Source organism: Notolabrus celidotus, chromosome 1, assembly GCF_009762535.1.
Source record: "Notolabrus celidotus isolate fNotCel1 chromosome 1, fNotCel1.pri, whole genome shotgun sequence".
Taxonomy (NCBI): Eukaryota; Metazoa; Chordata; class Actinopteri; order Labriformes; family Labridae; genus Notolabrus; species Notolabrus celidotus.
This window is the reverse complement of record NC_048272.1, coordinates 9,857,055-9,870,591: the sequence shown is the minus strand read 5'-3', so window position 1 is coordinate 9,870,591 and position 13,537 is coordinate 9,857,055. Positions and strand designations below refer to the sequence as shown.

The following is a 13,537-nucleotide window of genomic DNA, read 5'->3' as shown; positions in this document are numbered from 1 at the left end:
ATCAGAGTTTATTACACAAGTTACAACCTCAATAGTTTGTAAAACAAAATACTTAATCAGGGAGAAGATGCAAAAACAGCCCTTTAAATTCATAGAACATGTTAGCTTTAAATTAATACAAACAACAAAATAAGCAGAAGGCATTTGTAGTTTTAAGACATGATGTAACTTTAGTTACAAATGTTTGGGCAGATATTTTCTCTAATTCTGACTTTATAAGCTTTATAATAATGTTTAATAAATGCATCATATAACACCCCTAATATAGTTATTAAAAGGTGTCTGTGGAACTTGCAACATCTGTGAGTATAACTAATTTTATGAAGACTTATTTATATTATTACAACTTTGATTAAATGCATTTTCATGAATTATCTGTTCAAAAATCTTTATCAACATTCGGTACATAAAAACACAATTATAAAAAATTATTTGCTTCACATTTTAGTACATTTTTAACCATGTATAAAGTCTTTATGTATTGCTTGTCATTGCTAAATGTTAAAGGTGATTTATTGGATGTTTTTGTTTTTGATTCACAGAAATCCTCAAAGGATACAGGTAAAAAATGTTATGGTAGCCCTTCAAGTTCAGAGGATAACTGTAGCTAACTAACTTCCAATAACAGCAGAGGTGTGGGGGCTATAAAGCACAAGTTCTTATCATCCCCTGGAAATGCACCCTTTAACACAAAACTGTACAACCCCCCCCACCCCCACCCCCACCCCACCCTTCTCCTCCTCCTCTCTAGTGTTGAATGGAGCTCTGAAATACCTTCTTTGCCCCCAGCCTCTAAAGAAATCCCTCCTCTGCCTGTCTTTTGATGCCTGCCCCCACCTCTAAAGACGTGCCTTTGTGCCTTATGCAGAACTGTATGCGCTGCACATTCTTTCTAGTTCTATAGGAGGATTTTTGTAACCCGGTCCTGATGAGCCCACGGAATTCAGCTTAAATAAACCTCAAGATCAGAGTCCAACCGAATCTCTCCTAGACACACCAGCCTGCAGAAGGCCACTGAACTCTCCCTCTCACACACACAAATGCAGACCGACACACAAGTTCACTCTCATGCAAACCCTCCCCCTTTTCTCTGTCTTATTCCCCCCATTCTGTTTCTGTCTCCTGGAAATTGCTCTCACCGACTTTTCTCTTTTTTCTCAACAATCAAGAGAAACTGACATTTCTTTTTTTCTTCTTCTTTTTTTCTTCATTTCTTTCTCCTTTTTTTCGGCGGAAATAGTTTCTAATAAGACTGAAGTGTTCCCTCCAGCTAATGACGGCCAATTATCCCCCTGCTGCAGACAGCTACGTGTGGAAATGGCAGGTTGACAGTTATGTTTTCAGTGTCATTCTGTTCACTTTCATTTAGTAATCTTTATAGTGATGACTAATCAAAAACATATATGACTGAAACTTCTCAGCAACTGTTAGTAAAGTTTCTGAGAATCATGACTAAAACATTAAATAAATGCAGCCACAAAACATGCAAATAGTTCCTGTTATTTTGTTAATGCATGTTATGGTAACTGCATGTGTGTGGGCAGTTTGAATGAGAATTTGTTTCTGTAGATTCAAGATTATGATTTTTTTTTCCCAATATAGCAACCAGCTTTCACAGAAGATATAGTTTCAATGCAAGTCTAAGTCACACTGTAAAACTGATACTTTGAAGAGTTCAGACGGAGCCCTGTGCTTCATGTTTGTAACCTAAAACTTTATATTTTGGTCTCATGCCAGCACGCTCACCTGACATGACTCCATGAGCGCCCCAGCTTTAGGCGTCCCTGGAATGTGTATTCACTCACTGAGGTTCAAATATTTCCAGCGCTATTCATCAGTTTGTGCAAATTTACAGAGCTTTGTTCTGAAGATTAAAATTGAAGATTTATGGTTTAACTTGGTCAAATGGAGGAGGCATGTTAAACAAACAAATATGGAACAAAAACAAAATCCAACATGTTACCTCAAGGAGTGCGGAATTTTTCATTTCTTATTTTGTCGGTTGAAAATTTTTAATTAAAAATGTCTGCAGAAGTTTGGAGGTAATAAGATAAGATAAAAAATATTTTAATGTTCTGCACAAAAATAAATGATGTATACTTACATTTACAGTAAACAATAAAATAAGTGGATCAAACCAAGCTTGATAATTTCCGCCAATAAACAATACACAGCAGACAGCTACCACGAGTTCACTTTGGTCTAAAAATCCCCATTTGACATTTCTGTCCTTTGTTCTGACTGCAGCATTGTATCTATAACACTGTAGGTGAGAGTGAAACCTCTACTCTAAATAGACCTATATATCGTTTCTACTTAATTTTTTTTCCCTACTGTTCTGTGGGGAACTTCCCAGCCCCCGGACCCAGCTTTGGGAACCCCGGATCCACTCTACCCTCATGTCTGATGCCTCTTTCTCTCTCTCTCTCTTTCCCTGTCTCTCGTTCTCTTCCTCTCTCTCTCCCCTCTCTTGTGGGTGGTCCGATGAGCCTTTCTGGGCGGGGTCCTCTCTGTTTCAACCCTCCTACCCTCGTTCTTTCTTGAAACATGCTTTAATAGAGAAAGTATGCAATGCATACTGCTCAGCTACAACCCCCAATTATACTGCAACTGGGGTATTCGTGACTGGACGTCTGGGGGGATCACACACATTTCCGATTAGAGGAGGAGGAGAGAGAGAGGGGGGGCAGAGAGAGAGAGCGAGAGAGAGAGAGGAAGGGAGGGAGAGAGAGAGAGAGAGAGAGAGAGAGAGAGAGAGAGAGAGAGAGAGTGAGTTTACCCTTTCATTCCAGCCAATGAGGCGGTCGATACACTAACATTTTCATAGTTGTGCACGAGCACAAAGTGAGCTGACGGTGTAAACTTCCAGGTAAAACTGCAAACCGACTCAAGGTAAGTTCAGCTCTCCCCCTCTCTCTCTCTCTCTCTCTCTCTCTCTCTCTCTCCCTCTCTCTCTCTCTCAGCCCTGTGTTGCGTTTGTGGCCGCCTGCATGAACAGGATCACTCAGGCTGAACATGGAGCCTATAGCCTGAATGCATATGTGTGTGTGTGTGTGTGTGTGTAGAGTAGGCTGCGTGTGTATGTTGTGGCTGGCTTTGAAAAGAGAGCTTTTGCACCTGTGTTCCTCGCCTTTGTCCTTTTCGGTTAACTTTTCTTTGCTTGCTCCTTGTCCATCCACTTCTCCTTCTTCTTTGGCGGACCTGTTATCTCTGCCAAAACCAGCACATTTAAGAACGATTGCGCAAGTGATGGAAGCAGGGGGGATGTTGTTTAGGAAGCGCAGACTTTACGTTTTAGCACACTGATAGCCTCGAGTATTTTTGGCGTTTAACTTGAGCCCGATACCTCTGAGAAAGTGGGAAAGGTTTAAGCGCACGGACAAACTGCACGAGCGCTTTACGCACCTACTTATGATACTGTAAAAGAATGTGTTTTTTATGGTCTCAATTGCCGCCCATATGCAAAAAGTACATTGAGTCCCGTACTTGACTGCCAAACAGCCGAGTTAAGCGGACGGGTGTGCTGCTGCAGGAGAAGAAGTGCAGGACGCTGTTTTCAGGCTCCAAAATGAGTTTAATAGCGACCAAACGACGTCGTGCGTCGCGTTTGGCTCGAAGTCCTTTCTTCGAAGACGTCGATTTTCTCAAATTACTCTGACTTCCTGCTTCAGTGCGGCCGGTTTGATAGGCTGTGTTGGCAATTAGTGTTTGGCACATTCCTGACGGAGCTAGAAGCTGTGGAAAACGACCACCACGGGACATGAAACCAGCCAGGGTGAAGTTGTCATTTGCCGTTTTAGTGTATTAACAAAATCGAGTAAGTTATTATGAAGTAATTGGAAACATAAAATTACAACAATGTGTTTTGTTTACAGATAAATGTGTACTTAAAATCAGACCAATTATTAACTAAAGCTAAACAACGAATAGGCCGAATGAAAAATAAGCTGATCGAAGATTAGTCGATCATCAGAAAATGAATCATCAGCCATTTCGTTAACCGATTAGTGCTTTGAGATTTTTTTTGGCAGATTTCAGTGTTGCTGATTTGTCTTATGTGCAATTGATTATTTAAGCTTTGAACTGTTGCTAAGGGACATTTTGTCACTATTTAATTTCCTGTATCTGATAACATGTTTAGATATCTTCTTGCTAAATTGTGTTTCATTTGGGTTGTAAATATGGGAAAAAGGTCAGATAAATAAATGATGATAATAATAAATGTCCACAAATTCATGAACCCATTGAAACATTGTCATTAGATGTAGTAATGAGAATGAATATATCAAGTTTACTAAGTAGAAAAAGTTCACCATTAAGAAACTTCTACTATAAATGTTTTTGCATGAAAAGTAATGTTTAGGATTTCTTTAAAAATACTTTTTCCTATCAGTGACTAATTGATCAGTCAACTGTTGGTAAACTGAAAACTGTGATTTGTCAGTAGTGATTGCAGTGATTTTTTTCCTTGTCGAATGGTTGTTTTGTCATACTTATGTGTGTTTGTGGTAGTGAATTATGGTCTTGTTTTACAGTTAAAGTTGTAGCAGCATCAGCACGCCTACAACATGCTCAGCCCCATTGAGAAATTCCTCACAGAGGACAGATGGAAAGGCAGTGTGCAGTACAGTAGATGTAGATTTTGGACGGTAGATTGAGTTGTGAATATCTGTGCTACTTTTAGTCGCTGGACACCACTCTCATGTTTCCCTGCGTTTGCCAGAGCCCTGTCTGTGTTCCGATCCACCGGGTGCCAAGGCTTATGTTTAAGCAGTTCCCACGCTTGCTCTTGGAAAATGCCCTGTGTTATTCTGAGTTATCCTTTTAATAATACATTAAGCACTAATTGAAACTCACTGTGGTTGTTGTTCAAAGAGGAAAGGAATGAAAGTGACATGACAAAGCATATTATAAGAGATGATTGCTGCACTGCATTGAGAAGGAGCTCTTTTTTTCCACTTTTCATTGCTCACATCTGTAGCTTCTGATACTTAGGTTCTTCTCCTCTTAAGCCCTTGAGGCCGCTCCTCCAGGCTTTGATGCCCGCACTCTTTGAAGCAGGTGGACAGACGCAGGCATGAGTAGCAGTGGGACCAAAGAACCGTCTCCTGAGCCGAGCACTGCCCTGTCACCTCCTGAGCTCAGCGCAGGGGCCGGGGCCGGCCACGCAAACAGCAACAGGTACAACTTCAGTCTTAAAAAGAGATGTTGATCAGCTCCTTTCTTTCATTTAAAACATAAAGAACATCACTTAAAAATCAAAAAGTCATTATGAAAGATAGGGCTAATTGATAAAGTGTCTGCAGAAACTTATGCCTTTATTTTTGTCTCTACATTTCATCGCTGTCTCTTCCAGGAGCCTGTTGGACCACCAACTCCAAAGCGACCGAGAGGACGGCCGAAGGGCAGCAAGAACAAAGGCCCCAAAACTGCACTGAAGGTTGTGACCGATCATAATATCATGAAACTTTTATTTCAGATTTTTAACATGCACTGCACTATTTTATCAGAGGTAAATTTAAACGTATTTTCAAAATACTCCAATTAGAATGACCCCTTGCTTCAGAACTCTCAGACTTCAATCCTACAATAGCACGTGGTGCTGCCTCCATGTTTAAAACTTACTGTGTGTGATCTTAGGGATTATGAGTTTATCTTTCCATCTGTATTACATCAATCCAACAGATTTATATGTAATGCACAATGCAAAGATTTATATGTCACTATAGGATACTGATAGTCAGAGATTTTAAGGGAAAATATTAGCTGAAAACAGAGAAAAGATAAGATATCATTAAATCACTGCAGCCTGTTGGTCAGTACTCAGAGATGGACTCGTCAGTGCAAAAGCAGCTGTTATCTTTCAGAGGCGTGAATGACTCAGTCATTGAGAAATTGGAGTAAAGTGTCAGAATGCACCTACTAATCAATACATTATTACTGTATACCAATACCATACATTATTATTTACATTCTAAGCCTCAGACCTCTGATGCAGTCAAATTTCACGGGGATAATTTCAAACTTGTCCCTCTATATTTCTTAAATGGAAAGTTCAAGTTTTTTCACATTTTTCATCTTTAAAAAAATATGTATTGTATTAAAAAATGTATCATGGGGTCGAAAATGAGCCCCATCTTACAAGTCAAGCTAAAACATCAGGGGGTTTGTGCATCGTTGATGTTGATCAGGGTCAATGCAGGTAATTGATAATAAAAAATGTGACTTTTTGAATTAAGTCAAAGGTTGTGGATGAAAAAGATTATATTGATGGAGATTATTTAGTCATAGATTTGTAAGAAATAACTCAGAAAATCTCAGATATCAAGATCAAACATTTCAAACTACAGGCCTAAAAAAAATTTGTATTTCTTCAATCTGTCAGTTGGCAAAGTTGGATCAATCTCATCACACCAAAAACACCCCGTCTTACGAAGTATTGTGTCTACATCAAATTATACTTTGCAATCAGTTTACAGCTGATTGATGAAATATCATCATCGCTTCCCGACCTGCTAAAAGAGCAACTATGGCCACGTCCGTTTGTGAAAAATGCAGCTGTTTGCAGAGTTATTGTAGATTTTTCCAGTTTCCCTCCAAGTGAAGATATTGTTTTTCCTTTTCAAATCTTTTCTTTAAGATCTTCTGGAGGCAAAGTCATTGTTTGACACTTTTGGCAGCTTTCCACTCAGACACAGAGATTTACAGGAACTTCCTGTGAATGTGTTGCATGTAGCAGAAATAACACGTATCAACTAGTCTTATTATGACTTCCATGGCTTTAAGTTACTTCACTTGTCTTGCACACAGGACCAACAAGAAAAGCAGGGTTAAACTTAATCCGTATAAATTAAGAAGCAATTACATTATTACAACAAATCAGTAGAAAATATTTCATGCAGGAGCCTGCTGTAACACATGCTATTCACACATTTTGTTTTGTTTGGATCAATATGCGGCGAAGGCTTATGAGTATTCAGGATTGAATGTGATTAACAGCTATGCAGATGCTGTGCATGCTTATGTGTCATAGGATGATTTGACAAAGAAAATAATTGATGTCCCTGTTCATCACTAAAAGGCTCAGTTGTTGACAATGACTGCGCAAGAGTGATGATGCCCTTAAATCATGGAATACCCTCCAACAGACTTTAAAGTTGATATCCATTTCCTCTTTTGCAGAGTTTAAGACTTTGATCTCTGACCACTGTGTTTCAAATTGTATCTGTTTTAATTAATCTATTTTTTTGTGAATGATTGTGTGTTTGTTCGTTGTTTCTAATGTGCCTGTGATCTCGACGACATTGAAAAAGAGGGAAACCTCAATGTCTTTTTCGAGAACAAATAAAGGTTTTGAATTGAATTGAATTGAATTGAATTGGAGAGTAAAATCATATCAAAGGATTAACTTTTGTATTTATATTTATTTATTTATTTTCTCAAGTTTTAAATAGATAACGTGAACCATCCCTGCAGAAGTCTTGCATTTAAAAATAGTCTCTGCAAAAGTCTTATAACGACAATACTCTAATTAAACGTACAATAATCTTCATTTGTGGATCAATTTGACAGGTTAAAATCTGAAGCTTCCTTTTAATCATTCTTGTGCTCTTTCTTAGAAAGTAGAGCCTGTTGGAGAGAGACGACCACGTGGGCGACCGAGGAAATGGGTATGGAGCAATCGTTGACAGTTAGAGACATAATGGAGTTAATTGTAAATTTATGTGTGAGGCCTCCAGAGCGTCTGCTGGAGCTGTGCAATCGTGTAGGGCAGCTTTTCCTTCAAGTTTAATTAATTCTGTTCTCTATCTGTCCACAGCCCCAGAAAGTAGTTCAAGGAGTGACTGAAGAGCAGCAGGTGAGGGAAACCAAATCTTTAACGGGTGGTCCAGTTTTTGTTTCGATGTGGCATTTCATACCACAGGTTTCTACGACAGCAGAGTCAATTTGGTTTGAATGGCCCTGTGGTTAAATGACCGAAACAAGGGTTGTGTATGTTTTAAACTGAATACATCTCTCAAAACCTCCCAAAGTCATGTTCAATAATACATTAAAAGTTTTTAAAAAATGAACAAACTGAGCAGAAGGTTAGTCACAGAGTTCTTAAATCCTTGCAAATAGTAGTTAATTTGGAGTTAACTTTAAGCAAACTGAAGCTAATGTCATTCTGAGATTGTATGACTAAGGGTGTGCTCAGTTGCTGATTCAGTTAAACAGAAATCTCATTTTGTGTCACACACCTAACTTTTGACTAATATCAGTCACATTTGTGATGCAAAAGCTGAGCTGATTGACTGAGATGTTCTCATTTAACTCTTCAGAAATGCAATAAGCTTGTGATAAGCATTAAACCTGAACTTCATATCAAACTTTTCAGTTAGTCACTGTGCTAAAGCAGAAAACAACTTGAGAATTCATGAGTCAAGCTGTTCCACTTTTTAATTTTGATATGCGCTCAGTTTCCACTTTATAAAACATACTAAGACTAATGCAGACAGGCTTTAAGTCAGTAATGTTTACTGAAGCCGTGGAAAGCCTTTTATGTCAATGCTGGTATCTTGAGACCACAAGTTAAATATTTGTTTAAAAAAAATGCTTTCTTTAAAGATACAGTGATAATGAACTTGGTATGATGGAGAAACAACAGTTTCTTTCTTCTTATTCCATGCAATGTTGTAAGCGATTGGGATTTCAATCATCTCAGCATGTATAATTGATGATTAGACAGTTGTTACAGCTGGTTTAGGCTGAATATGTCTGTAAAGGACTACATACAGTAATACTGATCCACGCATCAGAATTTAGTTGAAAATAAAGGTCTAACACAGACTGTTCAGTTATGACCGTGGGAGCTGGAATCTGATGTGTTCGCAATAACAAGGCCCTCAAACTAGAGTTCCAAAAAAAACGTATAAAGCGCAATCTTGAGAAAAACAAAAAACCTTTTTCATGTCATAAATGAACACATTTATTTTAGGAGTATACCCTTTCTTTATCTTGATCAGTCAAAACTCAACACATTGTTAAAAGATAAGAAGTGTTGGTACTTTGAGAAAATATAGAATAATTAACAATCCCTAGAGATAACAGGATCAAAATGAACTCTCCGTTTGCTGTAGTATATAAAAATGGAGTGGACGAAATAGTAAAAATGCCTTATGAAAAACACAACTAAGTGTGATTTTATTATGACATGAGGCCATTTGAAAATGCAATTATGTTTTGCTTCATTAGAGCAACTGTGATGTACAAGGAACTTGAAGAGAAGACGATGACAAATAACTAAAAAACTTACAATAACCTGAAAGCTTTACGCAGCTCTCTAAAACACTGAGTATATCTGCTTCAATATCATCTTTACAAATCCTAATAAGATAATTATACAAGCATGCCCACATACGCATTTGAAAAGTCTTGATGTATTCACACATTCATGATATCTAGATCCAAATGGACATGTTGTTCAATGTATCTGTGTGGACTGTACATGTACAGTGTATATGTATATGTAAGGAGGGTAAGATGTCACTCTGCCTTCCTCAAAGAATTTCTACTAGTGTTTATTCGTAGACTGTGGTACGCCTAGGTATAAACAAGAAACAGGTGTAAACTGCTCCAGCTGCTGTTTAAACTATTCTGCCTTCAGCAAACTGATAAACACATTATGACCACAAATCCAACAGAGCGAGAGGCTACTAGAAAGCTTCTGCTCTAGGGCCATCAGGATGATGCACTCACTTCTCTGACCTCTCTATATTCTAGTGCTTTGTCCAAATCAGATCAGATCAGATACTTCCATGTTTGTTTCATGAACGTACATTTAGCATTTTTGCATATTTTTATAATTTTTTGTATTTTTATCCAGCTTTCACAACAGTCGTTGTAGATAATTAGCATTTCACCTCTTATTAAATTATTTACGAATATTAAACTTTGAATCACATGGGACCAATATAAAAACACAGCAGCACAACCAATACACATGTTTTTTTTCTGCTTTACCTGAACTGACTCTATGAGGATATGACGAGTTCTTGGAAATGTACTGATGCCGGTTCTGAATTCCCCAGATACACCTCCAAACATCCTTTCTTGACATCCAGTTTTTGTGATTTACGTTATACGCCCAGTGTTTCTGAGAAACTTTGCTTCTTTAAGCCATCTTGTTCATTTTTTCAAACACAAAAATTGCGAAACAGCTCTTCACCAAAGCGGGCAGTTGTCTCTCTGCCCCTCGCCCGCCTTATCGCATCCTCTGTTCAGTTAGGCAGAGATGCTTCAAGAACTGAAACCGTTGTGACAGACTCCCTTTTCACAGACGCACGCACACGAAGGGGAAGAATGAGTCAATGCAGAGAGGGGAAACCTGATCTAACTGCTCTCTTCCTTTGTCTTCTTGGTTTCCTGACATAACCCGTCGTCTTCCCTCACATTTTTGAGGTCTGACAGCTGGACCGACTTCCCTGCACGCTATCACTCAATGAAATTACTAGACTCAATCATGTATTCATTTGTTCTCTCTAGTATTGATTCATTAACTCTGTATAATGAGTCACAAGACCAAGAGATTGGATAATAACACAGAATGACTGGGGTTTTGGTTTTTCCAGGGTCCTTCAGAGGAAGCTGAGGAGGGTCCTTCACACCTTGAGCCCTCGTCATCTCAGGTTGCAGAGCAGGAGGAAGGGGAGTAGAAAGGACGCCTCTCTACCTACCTCAAGGTTGGCCTCAAACAAACAGGGGTTCAATGTGACTCCTATCTGTGATGGGGATTCAGGAACACCTACACACACAAACGCAAACACACAATACAAATCATTGCAGACAGCCGTTTCTTCTCCCAGTATCACACTTGGTTCACTGTTAGAGATTAGTTTTAGCATTGGAAGAATTTGATCATTGGATATGGCATTTTAGATAAGTTCAGCATCTTGAGAAATGCATTTTTCGCTTTCTTGGCAAAAGTCTTGGGGAGGAGTTGATTTCCATATAACTGAAACATTTAGCTACTATTAGCTGCTAATTAGCTTCGCCTAGCTCAAAGAATGGAGGGAAACAGTCAGCCTAGCTTTGTCTACGGTAACAAAATTCACCAAACATCTCTCACTCTTTAACATGTTACCATCCCATGTGTTTATAACTGTAAAAACCAAAGTTGATCAGACTATTTACAGTTTTAACAGTTGCCATATGCCTTTAACGTCAAGAGGTGCTGGTGGTTGATATTGTTTAACTTCTGTCAAAGCAAGGCAACTGTTTCCGAGTCAATGCCCTCATCGAACATGCTTTTTCATGCATTTTTTTATCGAAACCTACAAAAAAGAATAAGAGCAGTTTATATGCTTTTTCTAATTGTGGCCTGCTAATAACAGAAATCCCCTATCCTTAGCCGAACAAGGGTTTTGAAGTGCAGTAAACTTGCATATCTTTACCTTCATATACCACTGGACAAGGATTGAAAAAGACAAATGGTATTGAAGATTTATAACTGGCAGCGTTTAGAGTGCGCCTGCAAAAATGTAAGGCACTTAAGGCATCTAAAATGTGAGTTCCCTGTTGTGTTTTAGGAGCTTGCAAAATGCTTCTGCCTTCAAAAACAACTGGCTCAAAAAAAAGGAAATTACTTTTGCCGCAAAAAACAAGCGCTGTTTGAATCCAGCCTAACTCCAGGCAAGAAAGCCATGAAGAGTATTTCCCAAAATGTTCAACTTTTCTTTTAAAGACTTCTGCCTCCCTGAACCTCTCACTGTTTGTGTGAGTGTTTCTGTGTATGTATGTGTGTGTGTATGGTGGCTGAGTGGAGAGGGGAAAGGGCTACAGGCTAGATGAGGGGCGTTAAAGAAAGGAAACAAACTTAACCAGTTTATTAAAACATGTTTCTAAATCCTAGCATCATGAATTGTCGTGTGAAATGGGAGCAAGACAGTGACATATTTTATTAATGTTACATTAACATGGTGCTCTGAAGTTATTGTTATAAAGCAGACATGAATGGTTTGATTCCAAAATGATAAATCTGATTAAAGAGAGAATTGTTTTCTGGTCTTGATCATACTTAAAATGCGTTGAATTACATTGCATCAAATGTCAGTTAAAAAAAGTGTTCAGTTTTCAGGTTTTTTTTCCTTCAATCTTGCAGCTATTTTTTTAAGAAGCACCAAAAAGTTTGTACTTGATGTCTCATTTTGGAAAGAAAACCATTCATATAATAAGTCAACAACAGTGTTGACATGTCATTTTTACCACACTCAGGATTTACTATTACAGTGCTTTTACACCATATTGAAACCTCAGTACAAAGCTATTCAGGAACATGTTGTCAGTCTACTCAGTAATAATTATTGTGCTGTGTTTGTTGTGCATTTCTGATCTGTATTTGACATTACCAGTATGCCTTGACACAAAGACCTCAATGAAACCTGTTGCCCTCAGTTTCTTAAAATCTCATTCTACCTCATAACACAAAGGACAGATGATCTCCATCAAAGCAAAGCTCCACTCCCTCAGCAGCAGCTACACACACACACACACACACACACACACACACACACACACACACACACACACACACACACACACACACACACACACACACAACACACACACACACACACAGTGTAACACACAGCTGTATAACACAGACAGGCAAAGGGTTTTAAGGCTTTTATACACACAGAAGCAGACGGTACACTCCAGCAGAGGATTGTACTACCAGTGTACAAATAAAAGTGTCTTTTCTTAATAAACAAAAAAACTGTATTTGTTTAAAGCTGAAGTGAGACTCAGATTGTTCTCCTGGGAAATAAAAATGCAGCCAATAGTTTACAACAACTTGATGAAATACTTGCTTTTTAGTGTGTAGTTTCCTTATGAAATACTTTTTTTTTTTTCGTTTGTTTGTTTTGGGTCGCTTACCTCCTTTCTCATTTTTACTACATCATGTATTTTCTGATTCTTACACTGTAAATTGTATTGTGTGACACTCTTAATTCATGTGATTTTAAAGAAAGGGCAGCAAGTAACCACAGTGCTGAAATACATGACACAAAGGGAAAAACCACAAGATATCATCCACAGTTCATTTTTATTATAACTCGCCCAATACATTGAGTCATTAATTGATGCTCAACGCTTAATCAATTGCATTCTTTTTTGACCAAGAAAAAAAAATTAAAGCTCCTGTGGGGGGAACTTTTCAATTTTGTTTGAGTCTGGTGCCCCCTGTGGACAAAGTGAAACCTGTTCATAAGAAAGTGAAAAAAATCCATTCTGCCCCTGTTCTGATTTCTCCACCTTTCTGTAAATGTGTGCTGAAACGAGCCGTTGCAGTTTTCAGTGTTTTTCATACGTCATAACGCCATCCGGTCTGTAACGGAAGACAGAGCTCGGAGCTTGTTCAGCCCATAGACTGTAAAAAAATACAACTCAACTCCTCTTTTTTTCATTTTTCATTACCTTCACACATATGTGCTAACAAGGAGCTTAGGAGGGAGGCATGCTAGTTGTAGGCTGTCTTAATAACACAAAAGTCGGTTTT

General features: G+C 38.4%; 1 protein-coding gene across 1 annotated transcript; it reads left to right on the top strand.

Moving 5' to 3' along the window:
- The first annotated feature begins 3,554 nt into the window (after positions 1–3,554).
- Positions 3,555–13,295, top strand: si:ch211-161c3.6 (high mobility group protein HMGI-C). The gene is given in 7 exon segments (XM_034689054.1): positions 3,555–3,817; positions 5,013–5,138; positions 5,141–5,181; positions 5,357–5,440; positions 7,620–7,670; positions 7,820–7,858; positions 10,611–13,295. Coding segments are annotated over 6 exon segments (360 nt in total). The 5' UTR covers positions 3,555–3,817; positions 5,013–5,077; the 3' UTR covers positions 10,695–13,295.
- Positions 13,296–13,537: the final 242 nt, after the last annotated feature.